Source organism: Miscanthus floridulus, chromosome 8, assembly GCF_019320115.1.
Source record: "Miscanthus floridulus cultivar M001 chromosome 8, ASM1932011v1, whole genome shotgun sequence".
Lineage (NCBI taxonomy): Eukaryota > Viridiplantae > Streptophyta > Magnoliopsida > Poales > Poaceae > Miscanthus > Miscanthus floridulus.
In genome coordinates this window covers 35258240-35284110 of record NC_089587.1, presented here as the reverse complement: position 1 = coordinate 35284110, position 25871 = coordinate 35258240, and the positions used below count along the sequence as shown (strand labels likewise).

Sequence of the window (25871 nt, the reverse complement as noted above, 5' to 3'; positions counted from 1 at the left end):
CTTGGCCAAGTACGGTGCCGTCCGATGGAGAAATGCTCGCCGAGATGATCACGTAAGCAAGGTCAACTAGTACGGATGGTTATTTATTAAAACATGTTTTTGAGCTATGTGATTTCTATGTCATTTTTAGCTCAAAATCACATGATGATTTACAATAGTAAAATCACTTGATAGTTTGGTATTTTACTATTATACATAGTACATATTTCATGGTTTAGTTAGATAAATAAATAATTTTAGTTTTGTTTAAATATATTATTTTAGAAAATGTGAAATTTACACTACTTTGCAAAAATAAGTATAGAAAGTAGATGACAACTGGTACCGGATCCTCGGCTTCTCGTTCGGTTGCGAAACGACTGAGGCCAGAACTCCCTCTCATTATCTGCGGCAAGTGTAAGCAGAAGATTGTGATGGAGTACCGAGTCAAGAGACAGGGACCCAACAAGGGTAGTGTTTTCTACAAGTGCCCGGATCGCGATGTGAGTTTCTTACGCATTTGATTATTATGGCTAATTGATCTGCTTTTCTTGAATATTTTTGACTAAATATTTTTTGGCTTTAATTTTAGTGGGAGGGCAATGGATGCGATGGTTGGTACTGGGAGGAAGATTATGCTACATACGTGCAGAATTCGGGTGCGCTTGAGGTAGTGGTTGCTGATGATGAGGCAGTGAGCCAGCAGGAGAAGCTTATTGATATTCAACAGAAGAATGATTTGTCTATTTTAGTTGCGTACGATCACGAAATAATTATGTTACTGAAGTGCATTGTAGTTTTAGTTTGTTTAGTGATAGTTGGGATTTCTTACGTTGTAGCCAGGCTTAGTTAATTAATCAACCGTGTGTGTGTCATCTATGTTGTGTAATAAAATACTTAATTATGTTCAAGGTTTTCATAATTTGTCGTGTAATGCAGATTATGTCACGCCATTGGATGTACAATGCCGATCGTCGCTCCCAAGACTTTATTGAGGGCGTGCACTATTTCTTAGGTGTGGCCGAGGCAAATAAGCAGGATGGTTTCATGTGCTGTCCATGTGCCATATGTAAGAATTTAAAGGAATATTCAAGCTCAATGAGTCTTCATTCACATTTGCTTAAGTCAGGTTTCATGTCAAACTATATATGTTGGACTAAGCATGGAGAAAGTGGGGTCATGATGGAAGAAGGTGAAGGAGAAGATTTAGACATTGATGACATTATTGCTCAGTATGGTGCCTTTGATGATACTACAATGGGGAGAGATGAAGAAGAGATAGCGGCAGAAGATGATCTCGGTGATGCTCTTGGCGATGCCATTCATGATGCACAACAAGAATGTGAAAGTGAAAAAGAGAAAGTTAAGTTTGAGCGCATGCTTGAGGATCATAGGAAGTTGCTATACCCGACGGCCGAAGAGGGGCAAAAAAAGTTGGGTACAACACTGGAATTGCTACAGTGGAAGGCAAAGAATGGTGTATCCGACAAGGCATTTAGGAATTTATTGAACCTCATAAAGAAGATGCTTCCGAAGCCAAATGAATTGCCCACCACTATGTATGAAGCAAAAAAGGTTGTCTGCCCTTTGGGATTAAAAATCCAAAAGATACATGCATGTCCTAATGACTACATCCTCTACCATGGCAATGAATATGAGAATTTGGATGAATGCCCGGTATGTAAAGCAGCGTGGTATAAGATCAGGCGCGATGATCCTTGTGACGTTGAGGGTGAACAACGTCCTAGAAAGAAAATCCCTGCCAAGGTTATGTGGTATGCTCCTATAATACCACGCTTAAAATGTTTGTTCAGAAATAAAGACCATGCAAAGTTGTTGTGGTAGCATAAAGAAGACCGTAAGGTAGATAATATGCTGAGACACCCAGCTGATGGGTCCCAGTGGAGAGCGATAGATAGGGAATTTCCAGAGTTTGCAAATGAGGCTAGAAACTTAAGGTTCGCCTTAAGTACAGATGTTATGAATCCTTTTGGGGAGCAGAGCACTAGTCATAGCACTTGGCCAGTTACTCTATGTATCTACAACCTTCCTCCATGGTTATGCATAAAGCGGAAGTTCATTATGATGCCGATCCTCATCCAAGGTCCGAGGCAACCTGGCAACGACATTGATGTCTATCTGAAGCCATTAGTTGAAGAACTTCTAGTTTTATGGAACAAACCAGGTGTACGTGTTTGGGATGAGTACAAACAAGAACACTTTGACCTACGAGCAATGTTGTTCGTAACAATCAATGATTAGCCTGCTTTAAGTAATCTTTCAGGTTAGACAAACAAAGGATATAATACATGCACACATTGTTTTGATGACCTTGACAGTATATATTTGAAAAGATATCGAAAGGTCGTGTACCTTGGCCATCGTCGATTCCTTCCTTTGAATCACCAAGTAAGAAAAAAAGGTAAGCATTTTAAAGGTAAGCCAGACCACCGGAAGAAGCCTCATAACCGAACCAGGGAAGATGTACTCGCAATGGTCAAGGATGTGAAAGTAGTATTTGGAAAGGGACAAGGCAGCGAATCTGTTCCCAAAGATGCTAAGGGACACGCACCCATGTGGAAGAAGAAGTCCATCTTTTGGGAGCTACCCTATTGGCAAGTCCTAGAGGTCTGCAACGCAATTGACGTGATGCACCTGACAAAGAATCTTTGTGTGAACCTGTTAGGATTCATGGGTGTGTATGGGAAGCCAAAGGATTCACTTGAAGCACGCTAGGACTTGCAGGGCATGAAAGAACGAGACAACCTTCATCCAGAGAAGACAGATGATGGATGTCATTACTTAAGTCCTGCTAGCTACACGCTTAGCAAAGAAGAGATGGACAGCATGTTCGAATGTCTAAGCAGCATCAAGGTCCCATCGAGATTCTCCTCCAATATAAAGGGTATAATAAATGTGCCAGAGAAGAAATTCCTAAACTTAAAGTCCCACGACTGCCACATGCTTATGACGCAATTGCTTCCAGTTGCTTTAAGAGGAATTCTACCTCCACATGTACGTCTAGCCACCGTAAAGCTAGTGCATTCCTCAATGCAATTTCTCAGAAGGCAATCAATCCAGTGGAACTAGCTACTCTACAGAATGATGTGGTTCAATGTCTTGTCAGCTTTGAGTTGGTGTTCCCTTCATTCTTCTTTAATATCATGACACACCTCCTAGTTCATTTGGTGAAGGAGATTAGTATTCTTGGACCTGTGTTCTTACATAACATGTTCCCCTTCGAGAGGTTTATGGGAGTCTTGAAGAAATATATGAAAGTCCGTTCTAAGCCTGAAGGAAGCATCGCCCAGGCCTATGGAACAGAGGAGATCATTGAGTTTTGTGTTGACTTTATTCCTGACCTTGCCCCGATTGGCGTTCCCAAATCGTGACACGAGGGGAGACTTAGTGGTAAAGGAATTTTAGGGAAGAAAACATATATTGGCATGGAAGATGATTATTTTAATAAAGCACACTACACAGTTCTTCAGAACTCGTCATTGGTGCATCCGTACATCGAGATACATAAGGAGTTCTTACGATCCAAGTTTCCAGGGAAGACTAAAGCTTGGATTAGGTGTCAGCACATGGAAAGTTTCAGTGGTTGGTTGCAAAAAGAATGTCAAGGCGATGACAATATTGATGAGCAACTATATTTATTGGCTAGGCAACCATCATAGCATATCCTCACGTACCAAGGATATGAGATAAATGGGAATATATTTTACACAGTTGCCCAAGATAAAAGGAGCACCAATCAAAATAGTGGTGTTCACATAGATGGCACATATCCAAATGGGAATATACAAACATATTATGGCCACATAGAAGATATATGGGAACTAGACTACGCACCTAATTTTAAAGTCCCTTTGTTTCGGTGCCAATGGGTGAAGCTAACTGGAGGAGGGGTAACAGTCAACAAAGAGTATGGAATGACAACAGTGGACCTCAACAATATTGGGTACAAAGACGAACCATTCGTTCTTGCTGTCGATGTGAGTCAGATGTTCTATGTGAAAGACATGTCTACAAAATCAAAGAGAGGAAAAAACAAAGACATCAACTCAATGATCAATGAGCCAAAGCGCTACATAGTTCTTTCTGGGAAAATAAATATAGTGAGAATTGAAGACAAGTCAGACATGTTAGAAGATTATGAAAGAAATGTCTGAATTCCACCCTTCATAGTGAAGAAAAATCCAAGCATCATGTTAAATGATGAAGACACTCCATGGTTACAACAAGATCATAACCAAGGGTCATACGTCAAGAAGAAATTCACTGTTGTGCCCGCATGATACAACGATGCACTGTTGTGACATAGTTTTAGAAAGTCTATGAAATTCAAGAATTTATGACTAGTGTTTGATAAAACTTTTTCAAATGGGAAAATGAGCTATGTAACAATTGTAGATCTTGCTGAGATGATCAAACTTGGTATTTAGAGATTTTTCATCTGAGGTCATTTAGTGTCTCATTTGAGCAAGTTTGACCAAGTCAAATTTGGTCAAATGAAAAAATAACAATTTGACTCTAGTATTATGAACTCTAAATGACTTCAAATTGAACAGTTTTGAATACCAAGTTTGTTAAAATCATCAAGATCTATAATTGTTGTTTTGGTCAACTTTCCATTTGAGATAGTTTGGATGGTTCAAATTTGTGATTTTTAAATTTTGATGCCTACAAACTAGTTTTCGGAACCCTAGATTGTCTCAAATTGAAAAGTTTTGAATATCAAGTTTGTTCACCTCATGAAGATCTACAATCCTTATATGGGCTATTTTTTCATTTGAGAAAGTTTGAACAAAATATAGTTTAAGTTTCACAAGTGTGTGACATAGTTTTAGAAAGTCTATATGAGATTCAAGAATTTGTGACTAGTGTTTGATAAAACTTTCTCAAATAGGAAAATGAGCTATGTAACAATTGTAGATCTTGCTAAGATGATCAAACTTGGTACTCAGAGATTTTTCATCTGAGATCATTTAGTGTCTCATTTGAGCAAGTTTGACCAAATTAAATTTGGTCAAATGAAAAAACAACACTTTGACTCTAGTATTATGGACTCTAAATGACTTAAAATTGAAAAGTTTTGAATACCAAGTTTGTTAAAATCATCAAGATCTACAATTGTTGTTTTGGTCAACTTTCCATTTGAGATAGTTTGGACGGTTCAAATTTGTGATTTTTAAATTTTGATACCTACAAACTAGTTTTTGGAACCCTAGATTGTCTCAAATTGAAAAGTTTTGAATACCAAGTTTGTTAAGCTCATCAAGATATACAATTGTTGTTTTGGTCAACTTTCCTTTTGAGAAAGTTTAGACGATTCAAATTTGTGATTTTTAAATTTCGACGTCTACAAACTAGTTTTCGGAACCCTAGATTGTCTCAAATTGAAAAGTTTTGAATATTAAGTTTGTTCAACTCATCAAGATCTACAATCCTTATATAGGCTATTTTTTCATTTGAAAAAGTTATAGAACAAAAATACTACATTTTCTTTATTTTTATAGGTTCAACGAAAATTTCCTGTCATTTTGATCAAAAAACCGAGAAAAAATTGAAACATTGACGTTACAATAATATGATAATAAATTTCCTATCGAATAATATTAGTTTTATTAATTTTAAGTTACAAATATATTTTTGCATTAACAAAATACTTAGTATTAGTAACATTTATATTCTATATTCATAAAAGAAATTAAAAACTTTAGGTTACAAAATTTTCCTATTTACAATAAATAATTATTTAATCAATAGTATTTTTTAAAATAAATATTGCAAAGTATTGAAGTTGCTATAGAATTAATTAGTATTAAACAAGGAGAACAAAATCAAAATTCCAGGCATTTCCAATTACTTTGGCGGGCTGCCAAAATTTTCAGGTCTTCAGTCCCGGCCCAGGCTAGGAACCGGGACTAAAGGGTGGGTGGACTTGCCCGTCCAAAAATACCTTTAGTCCCGGCTGGTAACACCAACCGGGACTAAAGGGTTGGACCTTTAGTCCTGGTTCGGCTTACCAACCGGGACTAAAGGATCTTTAGTCCTGGTTAGTGTTACCAGTCGGGACTAAAGCGTTCTGGCCTATATATATCGAACGGTTCCTCTGTTCATCTTCTACTTTTCGATCTATAACGTCGATCTCGTCTCTGCCGCGCCGCCGTCGTCGTCTACCACCCGGCCTCGTCGTCGAGCCCCGTCCGGCGGCCATCGAGATCGTCTCCGCTGTACGTCGTCCTCGCGCGGCTCAGCTCAGCCCCGTGGCCGGCCAGCACGCCCGCCATGGCCATCCGCCCCTAGCCTGCTAGCTATAGCTAGTGCTCGTCCATATTTTTTTAGATACTTTTTAGATAGTTTTTTTAGATAGTTTTTTAGGTAGTGTTTGATATATATGTTAGATTAAAATATATTAAAATTTAATTAGTAGTTTATTCTTAGTTTTTTAGATAGTTTTTGATATATGTTAATTAGATTTAAATGTATTAAAATTTAGTTAGTACTTTATTTAGATAGTTTTTTATTATAGTTTTTGATATATTTAGTAATTATTATTCTCTCTCTATATATATGTGTTAGATTTAATTTTGATTTAGTAATTCTATCTATGTATATATGTTAGGTTTAATTAGATTTAGTAATTAATTCTATCTAGAGATTCTATATGTATACATATATATGTACTTAATTATTTCTATGTGTATATATACATGTACTTAATTATTTCCATGTGTTGAGAGAGAGAGAGAAATTGTATCTAGAGAGACATTCTATGTGTTATCACATGCATCTTTAGAGATATATACATATGCACTTATTCTATGTGTTCAGAGAGAGAGAGAAAATTATATCATTCTATGTGTATATATACATGTACTTATTTCCATGTTTTTGGATTGAAAGTGTTTTTGATTTGATTCCAAAGCCTATACCTTATTATTGTTTATCCTTATGAAATATTATGTGTTATTATATTTAATTGGATTTAGTAATTCTATATGTGTTATCACTTGTACTTATGTTATGTGCCATAGTAATTCTATCTATGTGTTATCTTGAAGATATAAATGGCTGCTCCGGATGATAACTTGAATGATGACATAATGGCGGATATTATCAACGCCGGTACCAATGCGGATATAGATGACACGAGTCAGTACTTTGCTGATTATGAGGATATCCTGAATATCCCGATGGTTGAAGATCAACAAATTTTTGCGTAAGAAAATACTGGCGAGGTATATTCGATTATCTATCATCTCTTATAGATACATGCGTATGTATATTTGTTGTTAATCGTTGTGTTTCTACTCATGTAGCCGGTCTCTGGATCTACATCAACCACCAACAAGAGTAGGAAAGTCCGAGGGCCAAAAAAGTCATTAGAGGGCCGTTTCATAATATCAAAATTCGACACCGACACCGGCAAACCATTGGGACCACATGCTCAGACATATATCAATCAATGTGGGTTCATTGTAAGGGATAGGATTCCAGTTAGTGCTCGTGAATGGAAGCAGAAGATATCCGCTCCTAATGTTAGTTTTGTATCTGATCGTGACAAGAACCTAGCTTGGAGAGATATCACTTAGCATTTCACATTACAAGCAGATGATGCTTTGAAGGAGCTAGTGAGGGATTGGACAATGAAGAAGATGGCAACATTGTTCCAGAGTTGGAAGAAGACATTGTATAAAAAGTTTATCTTGAAGAATGAAACACCGAATTTCAATGCTAAGGCGTTTGTCAAGTTGGAGTCCCATTGGGATGACTTCATACAATACAAGACATCTCAAGAGAGTGAGGAACGTGTGATGAGGAATCAGCAGAATGCCCGACAGAAGCAATACCATCATCGCATGGGATCAGGTGGTTATAGGAGTGCTATTCCCAAGTGGCAGAACCTAGAAGTAGATATTACTGCCAAGGGAATCATACCTGAAATAATAGAGAAGAACTAGCCTCAACGCGTGAAGAATTGGTTCTACGCTCATGAGGGAAGCCTAGACCCAGACACTAGCAAGCTAATTTTTGGCCAAAAAATTGAGAGAGCAACACAGAGACTAGCTCGTGCTAGGGAAAAAGCTGGTAGTGGTGTTTTCAAGCCCAACAGAGAAAAGGATGAATTGACATGCCCTAGAGAATCCCGAACACGGTGGTTGAACAAGAGGCTATGGGGCGGTTCCATGGCTACAAGCATTCCCAACAGATAAGGATACCTACAGAAGCCGCCAGAGAAAGAAGGATGAGGAGGCAGACCGAATCCGTATATTGGAGCAATTTGTTAATGAGTCACGACAAGCATTGCTTGAATCACATGAACGAGAAAAATCTTTTGAGACAAGAATGCAGGATGAGATCAAGAGGCAAGTGCAGCTAGCAATGAGTCAAATGCAATCACAATCAATGCCGGGAGTCACCATTAGCCCCGTTGGTCAGATGAAAAGCAGTTGTGCTTCCACGGAGCTGCCAGTTATTCAAGGTGACACTGGGTTGTGCTTCCCTGTTGATGACATTACCGAGCCTCTAACAACATGTGAGCTGTACATTCCAGATGGTAATAATGCATCAATCATGGTGGCTGTCGGGGTTGTATCTCCAATAGACCGAACGAAGACACCAAGAATCCATGGGTCAGTTATTCAACCTGGATATGCTAGCGTCTTGGTCGATAGAGTGCTCAAAGGTTACAGCAATGTTCCTCTTAACATTGAAGGCGGTGATGGGGAGAAGACACTAGGAGAAGCAGAGAAGACATTTATTCAATGGCGCAAACGCTTCATCATCATTCTTGAGGCGCCACCGCTTCCCCTACCTCAACCTAGGTATGAATGAAAGTGAATGAAATATTATTTTCCATTAATTTTATATTGGCTTCAAAAATAATTGACCCACAACTTGTTTTTGTAGCAGGGTCTCCCCCAGCCTAGCCCAATCATTCATTCCCCATCTCATCATAGCGTCGTGGGGGGTGAGATGACTTCATCCCCACGGCGATCTCCAACTCCTACACCGGCCCTATCGTCTCCACAACGATCTCCAACTCCTACACCAGCCCCACCGCCTCCACAATGATCTCCAACGCCTCCACGCCGGACTCCAACACCGGCCTCATCGCCTCCACGCCGGTCTCCAACACCGCCCCCACCCCCTCCACAGCGACACACTACAAAGACGTCTAAGGTCCTGGCGGCAAAGAAGACCCCAAAAAAAGAGTTATTTCTTAAGAAATACTTCCTGAAAAGACTGATGAACAAATAGCAGCTGAAGAAGACAAAAAAGTAAAAGATTTTTTTATAGATATCCAAAAGCAGAGACAAGTGAAGCTTAAGGAGAAGTCGTACTTTTACATACCACGAGATCAGCTGAGGCAGAAGGTCAAAGCTCACAAGAAAAAGATGCTTAAAGTTCGTAAGCCTCCGCCACTATCAGACTATGACCGCTCCCTCGTGAAGTCACATGATGCACATAAGAAAAGGAAAAGAGCATCAGGGAAGGATGTCCCACAGCTCGGACAACAAAAGCAACCAATGCAAAATCTTGTTGTTGCTAATGAATATGGTTCCAACATAGAAGTCTATCGACCAGACAACTCTGGAGAAGTGTCGGTTCAAGACCTTAATACTTTTTTTGAACAAACTGGTTTAACCTTGGATCAATTGACGGGCAAAGCTCCAATCCAGAACCTGAAAGTTGATACCTGGAAGACTTATAAATTTGGCAAAAGTCTGTATAACCCTGCGGCTCTGAATGAATTGGGTACGCAAATATACTTGCTCAACAAGTGGTACATGCAGGCGTGTGGCAGGGGTGAGCAGTGGATCTTTGTTAGATTTAGAGACCATCATTACTTCCATGGCGATGACATCTTACATATTAGTTTCGAAGAATTGCATCAACTATACCACTTGAACGCTCTGGACAAATCAATCATTAGCTCCTTTTGTTTGTAAGTGATTCTTATTTTTATTTAATAAACTCACTTCCATGCGTACGTGTATATAATTATCCTCACATGTAACTTATATTTATATACAGATTCCAGATGTCAGAGCTCCAAAGAATACAAGACACTAGTGTTAGCTTCATTGATCCTTATATCGTATTCAAAACCGATATTATTGTCAAGGAGCACCGGGTATCTGAAGCACAGACGAATATCATGAAGTTCTTCGTGAAGCGGCACGACAAGACAACAATACTTTTCCCATACAACTTTGAGTAAGTGTTAATAATAATGTAGTCTACACATTTTATGTAATATCAATACAACTTATATGCATGTACGTATGTGTATAAACCAATGCAGGTTTCACTGGATACTCATTGTCATTGAGTTAAACTCAAGTCAGTTAGTAATCTTGGACTCATTGAGAAAAGAGCGGGCACTATACCAAGATATGATAGACATTATCCAGGGGTAATTTCAATCTCTCGCACACAACTATTATTGAATAGACTTTGCCATAATTTATTAACGATCGTACATTATTGGTCGCACAGGGTTTGGAAAGAGTTTATTCGGCAACACCGCAAGGATTGCAAGGCACCACTTAATGTAGTTGAAATACCAGTAAGTTGTACTATATATACTTCCCCACGTGTTTAATTACTATATCGTACTTCAATTTACGTGTGAGATGATGAGAATAATCTTCTTCTCGTACAGTGGTGTTTGCGGCAGCAATCAGATAATAACTTGTGTAGATACTACGTTTGTGAATTTATCACTACATACATAAGAAGAACTGAAGATGTCCTCAGAGTACGTATATATCAATTTTTTATTTATTTTTAAATGAATATATATATATATGTATTAATGTTTTTCCTTTTATTTCAAATGCAAGACTGAATGGTTGAAACGAAGGGTCATGCAAAAAGACCATCTGAAAGCAGTTTAAGAGTCAATAGCAGGATATCTTCTAGAAAAAGTGCTAAATCCCAACGACGAGTTCTACTTTGATCCTAAAGAACTAATGATGTAAATTAAATGTTTATTGATATCATTATTTTCAAGAACAAGATTATAAAAGTGTTGTATATATACATATATATCTATAATATATATAGTTTCATACTTTATTTGAATATAATAATGCTCGAGATGAGAATTAGATGTAATTATATGCGTGCGTGTATTTATATTAGCAGCATAGAATACGTACATAAAACATATTATATATTAAACAAATATGTGTAACTGAACTGAAAACAAATTAAACAAAAAAAAGAAAAAGAAAAGGAACCTTTAGTTTCGGTTGGGGTTACCAACCGGGACTAAAGGGTGTGGCCACGTTTGCTCGGCTGGAGGGCCTTTAGTCCCGGTTGGTAACACCAACTAGGACTAAAGGTCCCTCTTTAGTCCCGGCTCGATAACCCAGGACTGAAGGTTCTACTTTTAGTCCTAGGATCGTTGTCCCGACGCGGTAACTGGGACTAAAGGCCGTTATCGCCCGGGACAATAAGTCCATCCTGTAGTAGTGAATCAAAGCTAATATCATAAAAAGCTCCAGAACAAGAGCACCTCCCTTGTGTCTTTTCTGTAACCTTAGCCTTCTCACACCACCGCAAAAAATGAGAGAGTTCGTCCAAGGAGGATGCCCCAATAGCCACTCTATACATATATAGGCACCTATTGAAAGTTCAAAATGTACCTAGATGAAGCACACAACCAAAATACCCTCACGGGTAAAACCAGCCAACATTTTTCTCGGTGTATCGGAGGGACCCGAGGACTTCACGACTTCGCTTTATTGCCTCAATGCAAGCTTCGCGGTGGTGCCACACATCCTCTTACTTGCCACTTCCAATTTTGAGGGTCAAACATGTTGCCGGTGGTTTTGAAGCCTAAACAACCAAATTGTCTTTGCTCATTTTGATGACCAAACTAGTAAACCCTCATTGATGCCTGGCATGGTGTGACTCACTGATGTGGACACGTGTCCTACCTCCATGTTGTTTGCCTGACGGTCCACCAAGTGCTCATGACACCTCACCTTGACTCTAATCCAACCCTTGCCTTAACTCCAGTCAATGTCATCTTCATCACCCATGTACTCTTGCCCTTTCATGTGCATAATGTGAGGCGCCCACGATCTGTCCTTGGCCTATTGGTCCTTTGGTTCAAGCCTTATTGTTCACCTTTCACCATTCTTGGTCCACCACGCATGGACTCCTTGCTTGACCTTCTTCATCACATGTCAACTATCTTGGTGCACCCAACACCTACACATTCACAAGACAAGATAGATGTTGCACAATATATTCAACACAACACAACATGACACGTGTCCAGTTAGCCATTAGCATAAACAAGCACATATGAAATATGAACTCGACCAAAAAGGCTCCTAAACCTCTAAACTCTTGTGTCAATCATTCATCGCACGTGGATGAGACCAAAGCACTTCTCAATTTGGTATCTTAGTATGCCCTTTGATGAATGCATTGACCAACATTAAAGCACATAGAAGAAGGTTTGAAAGCAAAGACAAAAATTATCATTCAGGTGCCCAAAAGCCAAGTAAAAGCAAACACAAGGCCACTTGATATGAGAAAGGTTCATGAAAGCTCCAAGTAAAAACTCTTTGTTCCCAAAGAATGGGTGAAGGCTAAACACAACCGAAGAGTCAAATAAGAGAGACAAGGGCTTCATGCAATCTCAAAAGCACTCAAAGTCATTTCATCATTTGTTAATCACTCATCTCAAATTAAACCAAGGTTCTTGTCAACATGATTTAAAATTATCTTCCTTGATGATTGGATTGACAACATCCAAGCATAAAGAAATGGTTTGAGACACAAAACTCGGAAATCGCATCCAAGTAATCAAAAGCCAATTAAAAGCTAAGAGAATAATAACTTGCAATGAGAAGAACCTTAAGAGGCAAGAAGAAATACCAACAAGGAAAATTTGTATCCAAGCGATCAAAAGCCACAAAAGGGCAAAGATCAAAGTCACATGGCATGAGAAGAAACACAAGGGACAAACCATATTTGGCAAATAAAATCTCTAGGAACCGATTGAGGAAAATCCAATCATGAAAAGGTCTCAGTCGCCAAAGACATGAGCAAAATCTCAACAAAACCTAGACAAAGAATTCATGGTACTAAAAAGAGGTAAAAGCTCAACATGGCCATGGAAGAAGTAAAACTCACACAAAGCACTAATTCCTCGAGAAGAGGTAAAAGATCAACACAACCGGGTGCAAAAGATGGATGCTCCCCCTCAAATTGCGGACTCTTTTTTATATGAATGCAAGACTCCCCCTTACTTTTGTAACCATATTTGCTTATCCCTTGTTGGCAATTCAGATGCAAGACTAACGCTTTGTGCAATTTCTCCCCGTTGTTGGTAATGCAATCATCAAGAAGAGTTCAAAAGATACCAATTGAAGAAGATGCTTAGGAAATACCAACTGAAGGCAAAACACAAAATCAACCGATACCAATTTAATGACAAACTTAAAAGCACTTGGTACCAATTCAAGCATGAATGCCATGAGATGGGGTGCAATCCTAGAAAGCTTCTCATGTAAATTGCAAAGCATTTGAAAGTACTAGGAATAGCAAAGCACTATGACGAGTAAACACGGACTGCCTTTTCCAATGGCTAGCAGGGGCTTCACCACTTGTATAAGTGCTTCCCCTAGCTCATTTGAGCTATTCTTACCACCAGCAGTGAAAACACTTATAGAAGGAGTTTGTGTAGAGTGGGACAGCTATCCAGTCATAACATGAAGAGTGAGAGAGTTAGCCTTGAGTGCTACCTTGTCCTTGTAAGGATTTCTTTGAGTTGCTACATGAAGACTTGTTACTCTTGGTGATTGCCATCACCTAAACGACCTAGTAAAGGAGTTGGTGACCTTCTTCGGTGGAGTTCTTTTTTAGGAGCTTCAAAAAGGTGTACATGATCTTGAAGGCCATCATTCCCGAGTGGAAAAGGGCATTGGATAGCAGAAGGGAGTTTAACCCGAGTCATGCTGACTCATTGGTGCTCCAACGTGCATTAAACGGTTATGGCAACAACCTGATACCACGAAAAAACATGTTTGTATCCTTGCCTTTGTTTGTTCTTACATTACTTCTTGTTCAAACTATCTAAGCTTTAGCTTGTCATTTGCAAGTCTTATTGAGTGACCGCGGTGGAGTGAACTTAGCATAAGTTTATTCTTGCTCCTAAGGACATTAATCTCTTTTTTTTGCAAGAATCCTAAGGACATTAATCTTTGTGTGAGCTAGATTAAGGAGTTATTTAGCTTGATGCCTTTACATTTTAGAACTGGATTCAACCATCCCCCTATTGGACCATTCTACCCTTACAATGGTCATTAGGGACACCTATGTGAATCAACTAATAGAGGCAATATAAATAGCATTTATAGAAGTGGGCCTCTTAATGCCCAAACACTCAGGTAAGGTATCAATAGCGAATGCATGCAAAAAAAACATGGTTCCAAATAGCCTACTATATCATAGTTGCTATAACTATTCATAGTCTACCACCGTAGTATTGTCAATTGTTCTAGTATTGTCCCTATTGGCGCTTTAGCTCCGCTAGACACCTCTATATGGCTTAGCCATGAAATAATTTTCCCACAACTAATCCGACCGAGGCAAATACTCTGAGTATGTTAATTTATTAGTGAATATATATATATATATATATATATATATATATATATATATATATATATATATATATATATATGTGTGTGTGTGTGTGTGTGTGTGTGTGTGTGTGTGTGTGTGTGTGTGTGTGTGTGTTCATGAAATTTTCTTAGTTAAATATTTGCGTGCATAACTACTTAAGATTTTTAATGTTTATATTAAACCATTAAATTAAATTGCTTATGATATACTCCCTCTGTCCATAAATAATTCAATTCCTATAGTTGTCTAAAGTCAATTTTTCAAGTTTGACAGAATTCATAGAAAAGAGCGCCAAGATTTATGACACCAAATTAAATCATAAATTAGATTTTCATAATATGCTTATTAGGTATCACAAATAGGTGTATTTTTCTATAAATGCAGTCAAATATAAGAAAAGTTTGACTTGGGACAAATCTAGCAATTGATTTATTTAGTGATGGAGGAAGTATTCCATTCTAGATTTTTATAGCTCCTGGAGGACGTCACAGTTAAATATCTTTGTCCGCTGTTTAAAACCTTGCAAAAACATGAAATGGCTTGTAACTAGAGCCTCAACTAACGTTAAATTGACATGAATTTAAAATTTAGGAAGTACTGTTTATCCAAGATTCACTATTGCAGATACTCATATGTTTTGTTTTCTTCTCGTATAGTTATTGTATCTAACAATAATAAGTATATATTGTTTGAGAAAACTAATAATAATGTAAACCTACAGAATCAATACTCCCTCTATTTTGAAATACGATAATGATAAGATGAGAACGTCTGTCCATCCGTCCGGATGCGCTATCTCAAAAAAAAAACACATGTGGCTCGTTTGCTCATTCCACTCTCTGCGGTGCCTCCATCCAGCGTCACACCCCACTCTGATGCGCCACCTCCGCCATCCCCCGTGGCGCCTTCGCCGGCCTGCGCTCGCCACTGGACGCTGCACTCGCCATCGGCCGCTGCTTCCCGTCCCTGCCCGGCCAGAGCTCCCCGCCGGCCCCTTTTCCCGCCCCTGCCCGGCCAGAGCTCGCCGGCAGCCGCCTGCACCCGCAGCCGTCCCCTTCCTCCCGACCAAAGCTCGCCAGCAGCCTACGCCCGTCATTGGCCTATCCCCCGCCTCCCCCTCCGCCCAACTGCAATGGTGGCAGCCCGCAACCCCGCCAAAGCTCGCCGCCGGCTGTCCTCACCGCCCCCTCCTCTCGCCTCCAGAAGGGGCCGCGACAGCGCTGACCTCCACCTACCCATCTCCCGCTCTATGATGCGTTGTACGAAAGAAGGGTGAAAAACACATGTTATAAGCCTATATTTCAAGTATTTCAGATGTTCCATAGGTATGTTGCAAATGTTTCATATGGATGTTGCAAAAATAGATCGGGATATTGCATATGTTGCAATGGTTGTACACGTATGTTGCAAGCTTCTGTTTTCAATATTTCATCTGCTTTTTCAGACGTATTTTACAAGTGTGTTTATTTGTATGATGCATATATTTCACACATATACTGCAACTATTTTATCTGGACGTTGCGTATGTTCTTACAATGGTTTTCAGGTGCGTTTTTGCAAGTGTTTCAGTCCAGACGTTCGGGCGCTAGCAGTACTGTTTGAAATAATATTTCCTAATTGTCATTTGTTAAAAAAACATAGTGGGCAACACATTACTAGCCCGACTAGTCGCTATGAATCAGGCACTGTTCTGAAGAACAAATCTGAAGATAAATAAATAAGGGGAAAGGAACAGGGGTGTATGGCTAGGGAGAACAGGAATCCTCTGTTTCTGCCTAATATTAGCGCACAGGGAAATTATGACAATATATATTGCTACTGAAAACTCAAGAATTTACATATAGACACACTTGCTATGAGGCTCCGCCACAAGCATCATAATCTCCGCTTCCCAATATGAATTCCTACTCAGATGAGCTTACATCGAGAAGCCATCTGGCAATTGCATAAAACGTGGCAAAAGAATTATATGTACTATCAGGAAAAGCTTCTGCTGCTGGCAAATAAGATGAACTTAGGTACTTTCTTCTTCACTCACACTTAGCCGCCAACCTTGCCAGCTGCAGGTTTGTTCTGCTTCATCTTGGCGATGCTCAAGAGATCGCCAAAGAGTGCATCCTCAGGTCTGCTCTGCTTATTTGCTGTTGTTCCATTTGGATCACCGTTTTGAACTGAAAGGCCATTCATCCTCTGGGCAAGCTCGTTTGCACTAGCATAAGCATATGCAGCATTAGGAATATAGTAGCCCCCGGATTGCTGACCATATCCATAACCCATATGAACACCGTAAAGCTGTGGTTGGTTCATTCCATAATATCCTCCAAATGCTGGTTGGGAATACATGCCCATTCCTTGATTCATTTGCATTGAAGGATGCATCCCCCTGTACTGCATGTTCAGCGTAGCCTGTGGTTGTAGAGCGCCAAGCTGAGCGCCAGGCACAAGTTGCAACTGCATTCTTCCTGGCTGTCCCCTCGGCATTGGTTGTGCTGACATGAATTTGTTCCCATGCTGACTGAGTTGCACTGGTTGGGGCTGCACGCCTGATGGTTGCGGTGCCATTCCACCAAGCTGATCGTCGTCAAATGGGTTAGTGGATCGCTTAGTTTCCCATGGTGCTGGTGGAATGTCTCCATTTTGATCACCTGTGCCTGTTAACAAGAAATCGTCAAATGGTGGAGCTATCTTAAAATGGATTGGCTAAGCAAAGAAGTATTGGACAACGTTGTCGAGCTAACTATTTGATAAAAGCATTAGCCCTGCAGGGGCACGATGTTAAATGATTATAACAAGGTCTATAAGTAACACTACTGTACCTACAACACATGAAAATAACAGAGAAGAAAACAATAATGTTTACTGCTTATCGTGAAAAGTTCTGCATCTAACTTGGACTAAGCAGTGGTTCAATAAATGTCTATTACTTATAGATCTTTCCCCAACTTCTGATAAATAGATCCAGGAAAACTTTATAGAACTAGAACACACTAGGAAAGAAATCTAGTACCATAATTTAGTGCTTGCTTTTGGTGATTTGTTCCATAAGCTGGCTGCCCATTCCATGAATCTGTAGAGTTCAATTGGGACTGCTGATCATAAGGTACAATGGCATTGGATCTGGCCCCATTTGGATAAGCAGCTGGATGCTGCGGCAACACAGGGCGCACTGGTGCAGGATATGTCTGTGATGTGGAGATAGTAGAATTTGAAGTCGAAGATTGAAAAGAATTTGGAAGGTTATGGTTGCTATTGTTGGCAGTATTTTGTTCAAACATATCGGCAAAGGCTAAGACATTCTTGTCTGAAGCTGAATACTCAGTGACAGGAACGAGTGCTAGAGAGTTTGCAGGTTCGGGTTTGATATAATCATCTCCACTAAGGAGGTCGATACTAGAAGCTGGTGTTACAGGTGCTTTTGAACTACTAGATGGAGGCGCAGGAAGGGCTAAAATCCCAAAGGGAGACTGGTTGGTGGCACTTGTACTTGCTGAAGACCTGAAATACATAGAAAGCAAAAGTTTTAAGTGAGGAAAAACTGAACCAGGTTTGTTCACTATATGTAGGATTACTGCAGACAAAAACAATCAAACAATTTTGCATCCAGTTCCAAGCAGGGCTCAGTAAACCTGTGGAAACGTTTAAATCGAGATTTTGATTTATACCCTTTTTTCCTTGCAGGACAGATGTGTGTCATTGTATTAAGCAGGAGAAAAAAAAAATCTAGCAAAAAGGTACTAGTCAGATATGTTCCAGAATTAAACATATTTGCAGGACAAGGGAAGAGCACAACAAAAGAAAATTAAACATCAAGATAGGATTTATGCTCTTATGTGGACCAGGTGTCTTAGGTGCTAGTCAGATATGTTCCAGAATCCAGATAGGATTATATAAATTTAAATAAAAAATGTTTGTTCCAAATATCCAGATTTTGCCTGGTAAACAGTTTCATGAACCCAGGTTCTAAGGGCTTGTGTGAATCCAAATACACATGTCTCATGTCTAGTAGAATCTTGATTTAAACAGAATGCTTAATATGATATTTCAACCTTTGAATTGGTTCTTCCATGCTATATGGCTTTCTTGTTGAAGAACTCTCAGTTTGGGACTGCAGAGACTTTGGCTTTTCCACCCGAACTGCTACTCCTGCATCAATAGCATCATGTTTTGCGAGAACACGCTGCATATCATCATTCAAAGAAAGACCCTGGCTGAGCAACTCCTCATTCCTGAACAGAGCATCAATGCACAAGTCATTAAAAGAAGAAAATTTGGCATTGCCTACATGGTTTGCAATACATGAAGTTGGCGCTACTGAAATGTCAGCATGAAACATGTAAAGCTGTCACTATATTCTCTTTCAGATACTGTTCATGTCATCATAAAACTAGAAAAGAGTCATCAAGGGAACTTACGAGGTACTGTTGACAAGCTGCACTACTCTTTGCTTGTAAGAACGGCATTGATCCACAAGGTCAGCAATGACATCCTGTCTAAGCCCCTGAAATCTGGCACTGTAAGTAGATTGATTTGAAATCTTGCACCGCAAGTACAATTTATAAATATTGCACTGCAAGTAGATTTTTTTGAAACAAATTTTCGAGAAATGATGAAGATGGTCAACAGCGGTTCTTCTTTCTTATTATAAAGCATAATTAATTTTCTGATGGCGCAATAGCTACAGGTGCGTCAGGAAAGTACCTCTCTGTTACCCGGATCTAAAGCATCCAGCATCTCTGAAAGAACATCCATGATGCCACGTGCGTTCTGAATTTCTGTAAGGCTGGTGAAATAACCGCATTCAGTAAGGCTGGTGAAATAACCGCATTCATTTCCAAACTTGCATATTAATCACAGGCTAAATAAGCTAACAAATGACAACGGAAAGTTCAAAAACATCTAAAACATGAAATAAATAGAAAGCAATCACTACACCAAAGAACCTCAATAAGCATCAAACTGAGAAAAACTAACATGAAAAAAGGAGGGCAACAAATCTGAGCATCAGAATGTAAACACTTCATAATATTCTCAGCATATTCACTAAACACTGTACATGAGTATAATTTAGGTTGTTAACCATAGCAATGTGGTAAAAATATTTTCAAGCCACCTAATCGAGCCTAGTCGTACGTGTACCGATAAACTGACTAATCATCAACCAGGTGGCAAATCAGCTAGTCAAGAAGTTGTTCTGCCTACTTTCGCTGCTACCCAGGATGTATATTATATAGTATAACTGCATAGTATTAAGTAGTTAAGGTAAGTACTAAGCGGTTAAGTACTGCTACTAGACTATAGCACCAGCACACAACTGCACAAAGAAATTATCATAAATTGGCAAACAAAGCAAATATTAAGCATGGTCAATCACTTGTGTACCAAGAACAAAAAGCCCAGTGCCCAGGTGTCACCAAGCCCAGTTGGCCAGCTCAAAATTCTCTCCAGTCTAGTCGTCCCTAAGCTAATCAGATGTTAATCGAGAATTCGTGATTAGACACTGATTAGTCAGACAATCAAATTTATAATCACACTAGTTGCAGCGGAGTGCCAAATCAAGGTCCATGGACCAATAAGCCTGATTAATCACAACTAATAATTCAAACAACTTAATAACATTGCATGCTAAAGCAAAGACTCCACACACAGTTTTTGTGATGATCATCAATAATTTTAATGACATCATGATAAACACGTATGTAACATCATATTTGCATAAGATAAATTAAAGAAAATTTGGCATCATATTTACTTTAGTTCAGTAGTTAAACAAGCCAATTGTATTATATTGTTTTTTTAAAAAAAATGTATACCTTAATGCAGGGAAATCTGAAACTGGCAATTCAAGTTCCTCCTGCTGTGAAATGCGTAAAGATGAGGGATAGTTTTGTAGAGGCTGAGTCTGTGGAGGAGTAATGATTGGCACAGAACCATTCGATCTTTGAGGAAATACGACTCCAGCACGCTAGCATATGTATGGACAATGGAGAAATTGAATCAGTTCTAGAATTGATCGATATTCAACAAAGAGTACTAATTTGTAACCATATAACTGCATGCTTAACAATTGTGAAAATTAAATGAGTGACGAAAAATGTCAGTATTTTCTGCAATTCTGTTTTTGGAGCTTGGAAGACAATGGCCATTGGGAGAAAGTACTTCTAAAAATGAGAGACCAATACAATATTACAATATGCTTTATATGTATAGAATAATACCAAGAGCTCCTCATATGCTGCATAGTATTGTGGATATCTTGCACGTGCACCACCAAAAACTTCTTGCCAACTATCTATCAGCGTGAGAATCTTCTCTTTAACATGATAATCATGCTAAAAAAATCAAAAGAGAAGGCATTAAGGATTTGTTATTGACAATCAGTAAATTAAGGTTTAAACTGTACGCACATACCCTTTTCTTTACTATCTTGACCATATCATGAAGTATGTCTCTCTCAGCAACAAGCATATGCACAATGTCCCCACAATTTTTTATCATCGTCTCCAGCAACTGAAATAAGTCGAACAATGCTGTAATTCAGTAGAGGGTTATTTAAATGTGGTCAACAATTTTCAGGAGGCCTTGGACCAGACCATTTCAATGTCTCCTACTATATTATGTCCTAAGCAAAGCTTGCCAGGTTCTGATTACTATTCACCCCTGAATCCTGATAGTACCAGCATCAGCTAAATCCTCCTTACTGTCTCTTTAATCTTCCTGTTTTGAGCCACATAGTACATGTAGATAAATGGAAACATTTCCAATGGCCACTGGGAGGACAGTGCAGCAGGGGATTGACCAGTGGAAATTCCAATTGCCAATAGTTGGGATGAGACAATCTTTTAATTTATTTTGGCTAGAATAGAGTTTTTCCCCCTTTAAAGTCCACAAATGACCTTACAATTTTTCACCTTTTTTTCCTTTATTATATAAACAGTGCAGTAGGGGATTCATTCCTCTCCTGTTTTAGCTAATACAATTATGTTATTTTACAACTCAACTGTATGCAGGGGCAATTAGTCTTTCAAGGAGCATGCCATTTGTAAGTACAGATAACATGAAGGGTCCAGCACATTAACAAGGACCAATCAATGAATCCATAAAGTTTCTACCAACAAACAGTCCATGAATTGAAGTCAGGTAGTAGAAAGGGATTTGAAAATCACATTTACCGTGAGAGCAAGAAGCTGGACCTTTGGGTTCTTGTGTGCAATGCATTTCTTGAGTGACTTCACCACATCTTTTGCTTGCCTAAGAATATGACAATACAAAAATGTTTACTACAAGGTGATCATGGCACATCTTCACAGGAATGCAGAACGACCAGAATTACAACAATGCAGTTCTAGTTTCATGAAAAACTGGGTCAATTCTTTTTCTTCTAATAATATATGCACCAATGTTCTTGCTGCCCTTTCTAAAACAAAGATCTAGTTTCATGGAAGCATGTTTTTCATATATTTTAATATAATTTTTTTTTAGCGTGAGAGCAGGAGCTCTGCCCTTCAATTAAGATAGAGAAAAGAGAGTTTTATGTATCAAAACACAGTTAAGACCCCATACTCATCAAATGGGCTTTATCCCCTGTCTAAGTTGGCTCTCTTTCTTTGCACAATATCCACATGCATTGGTGACTCCGAAGTGTTGTTGAATATTTTGATATAATTAGAGCAAGTTCCAAAGAACAATTAGATATTCTCTTTATACTTCAAATGCAAAGTAATAATCGAATTAACAGAGATTCCATCAACGAGTCGTGGCACAAAAGTGAAAAGAATAGTTCACATGGTGGAAAAATGAAAGCAGACATTAAGTGACAGCAGAAAGAAACCAATTTTGAAGAATTACAAGCAGCATCAAGCAAGACCTGAGACCATAGCAGTAAGTATAGCTTTTATAAGGATTCCTCCATTAAGGATCATAGAACTAGAATATTTATGAAGCAACCCTGAAATTGAAAACTATGAACAGAGCTCCTTCCTCCTCTTTCTTTAATTCTCAACTCCTGCTAGCATAAAAGATACATGATCTTGAAATTGACAACTCTTCTTTAGCCAAAATACAGAAAAATGATGAATCCCAGTCCTAAGAGACAAAGGCGGGCGTACCCAGTGCAGAGAGCTCCCGCTCTGTGCGGGGTCTGGGGAAGGGTGTCAGTGGCAAGCCTTACCCTTTGCAATGCAAAGAGACCGCGACTCGAACCCGGGACCTTCCGGGCCCGCCCTTCTCCTAAGAGACAAAGGCAAGAAAAAAAAACCAAACAAAAACCATGACCAAGTGCACCATGTGTGTCCTGCAACGCAAGTTTTGGGAATTTCTGAAACAAATTAACCTACTGCCAACAAAATTAGAACTAAGAAAGAGATGTTTTAACAGTGCTCAGAAAAGCTGACACTCAAAACCAACAGTTTTTATCGACCACGACATTTGGACCCCCAAAGTTGGCATTTGGACCGATAGCATGAGAAAATACAATAAGGGATGCCGGTTTCACACCTGAATTATGCAGATTTTTTTATTAAAAAAAACAAACAATTCCACAGATAAGTAGTAACCCAGAAAAATTTGCAGGAACGGATTGATCTTAGAACACACCTCGACATCTAAATTTTATGACTGGAGCAATTCAGGGCCCGACACTCCCAAGGTAGTTTTCCCTTCACAGAACAAAATGAACTGACGAGTGACGGCAGATACTGCTAATCGTAATCGGAAACCACAAATTTATCGGCCCTAGAGTTCACAGTCATCCCAACAAAAATAATTCAATAAGTAAGACTAAGCCCCCCACCATTTGATAGAAATGGAGACTGCTTTCAATAAATTTTACAAAACCCCATCATTCAGCAATAAAACAGTAATATCAGTACTGAAAAACCGCAGATGAAAAGAAAAAAAAAACTAAGAAGCGAAGTTGTGCGTGCGTCCTCACCCGGGTTCGCGGTTGAGGATGTCACAGATCTCCAAGTTCATCGCCCAGTCGGGGCCGATGAGCATGTCGCTCGTTGCCCGCTCCACCATCACCGACGACATCTCCGCTCCGTCCAAACACCACCACCACACAACGACGACTCACTGAAGCCGGAGCTGCCGGGCAACGTGAACGAGACAGGCGGCCGCTCGTCTCCCCCAACAAAATCCCTCCTTTCTCCCCTGTTCTTGATCTTCTTGGCCGCCGGCCTCCGGTGAATTGGAAAACAAAAACAAGAAATGGTGGTTTTTGTGGTGGATTCGGTGGCGGAGGGAGCGAAGGTCGTCGTGTCGAGTCGTTCCAGGCGGCGGGGCTTTCGGCGAGCACGATAGAACACGACGATTTTCTGAATTGTGTTGTGACGACGCTGCTTGTACTCTTCTGATCGTCTCTGTTCGGGTTGGTTTTCCTCCGCCCTAGTTTCGTCCCCTTCGGTCTTCCCTTCGATTGCTGTCTTTTTCTTTGTTTCTTTTTTATTAGTTTTTCTTTGAACTGCCACGGGGAGGTACTTGAGTTGAGTCCGGACCAATGATGTACGTACTCGCCATTATAATTCTTCTGCTTATGTAATGTTTGGACGATTGGGATTTGGGCATTTCGCCGAATTGCGTGCGCCAAGCCGAAGCCGGCAATGTTTTTTTTCCTTTTTCTATATACGTATTATTAATTATTAGTACAGTGATATCCTAAATTATCTTGCTAGTAGTCAATACTCATCTGAGGCGGATCAAAAGAAAATTCAGGCACAGGTATCGGATTAAATTAATGAAAAACAAATTTGAGTTATTGTTGTAACCCAGCAAGAAACATTTGGTGCCCGAGAAACGGAACACACATAGATGGTGAAAATTTGTTACCGTGGCTCGTGAAATTCGATCGAGGTGTTTTGAGAAAACTCCAAATATTTTTTTCAAATGTATTTTGGACATTTTGGGACCAAATGGATGAATTTAAATGAGAGATGGCTCCACAAATACGAAGATAAGGTGAGACAATGAGCCAATAATATAAGGTCATTATATACATCTTTGAGATGTTTTTTTGTTAATAGTTTAGAAATAAATAGTTCACTATGGAGAAGGCACTGTAGCAAATGGAAATTCTAATACGGCTTAGAAAAAAGAACAAATTATATCAAGCATTGTGATATAATTTTGAATACACAGAAAAAAGGAAGGAGGGGGAGAGAGAGAAAACGAGGTCGGAACCAAAGTATATGCAAATATGGTTCACACCTAAAAGACTAGTACGCTCGGATCACTTAGAAGTTAGAACCAAATTGTAGCAAAAATTAGCTCCACTGGATACGAAAAAATCTATAAACGCGTCCCAAGAATAGGCCCATTGAGAAGGCACACGTATGATTGTTCTAGGATCAATAGCCCACCTATAGAAAAGTCTCAAACATCATCGAGATGCTTGCGCATATACAATAGGGTATGGGGTTTTTTTTTGACAAATACAAGAGGGTGTATGGTTTGTTAGAAAGGTAAAAAGATAGATGCATTGTACAAAATATTGATTGAAGCCCTCAACCGGAGCGCTCAATCGTCCATGGCCCTTTATATTTATAAGATGAGATGATCATGTTGGGAGTCAAAACTCTTACAAAACTTATGTGAATATATAATTCCAACTTGGTTTTTGTCTGTCCAAACCAGCCTGACAGATTTTGAAAACCAGCGCGGGTGTGGATCTTCCCGAGACCGTAATTCTCCCATCCAGACTTCAAATTGGACATTCTAATATACATTTCAATTCATCTTGATGAGAGCTACGCAATTGTAAAGTCCGATTTGCAATTTCACAACTTTGCAAGTCCAAAATAATCCTAGGTTGCCAATTTTGGATGCAAACACAACGTCTTTTGCTTTCTACAATATCCAAGAAAAAGTAAAAGTTTTCAAGTCAAGTATTATTTGAAATATATGGTTTCATATACATGGTTCATCCCATAGAATTTCAATGCTTCCTTTTGAAACTATAGAATTTCAATCCTACTAAACCCTTAGAAAGAAAAAAAAATGCTATGCTACCGAGTACTCCTTCTATCCCAAAATTAGTCTCCGTCTCGCACTTCAAGGAGTCATTGAATTTTAACTTTGACTAGATTTAAAGAAAATTGAATCACCATTTGTATCTTCAAATAGGTTTTTATGAAAATATATTACGTGGTTAATCTAACGATGCTTATCTAGTATCATAAATATTAGTATTTTTTATCATATATATATTTAATTAAAGTTGAAATTGTTTGACT

The 25871-nt window shown here is 39.1% G+C and overlaps 1 protein-coding gene across 1 annotated transcript; it reads right to left on the bottom strand.

Moving 5' to 3' along the window:
• Positions 1-16383: 16383 nt before the first annotated feature.
• LOC136476165 (TOM1-like protein 9) lies at positions 16384-24123 on the bottom strand. Its single transcript, XM_066473891.1, has 10 exons — positions 23573-24123; positions 21813-21891; positions 21052-21150; positions 20859-20972; positions 20454-20605; positions 19342-19423; positions 19056-19141; positions 18690-18869; positions 17651-18138; positions 16384-17294 (listed from the first exon to the last, which is right to left on the bottom strand). Exons 1-10 carry the CDS (start codon positions 23671-23673, stop codon positions 16684-16686), a joined length of 1992 nt encoding a protein of 663 aa, XP_066329988.1. The 5' UTR covers positions 23674-24123; the 3' UTR covers positions 16384-16683.
• Between the last annotated feature and the right edge of the window lie 1748 nt (positions 24124-25871).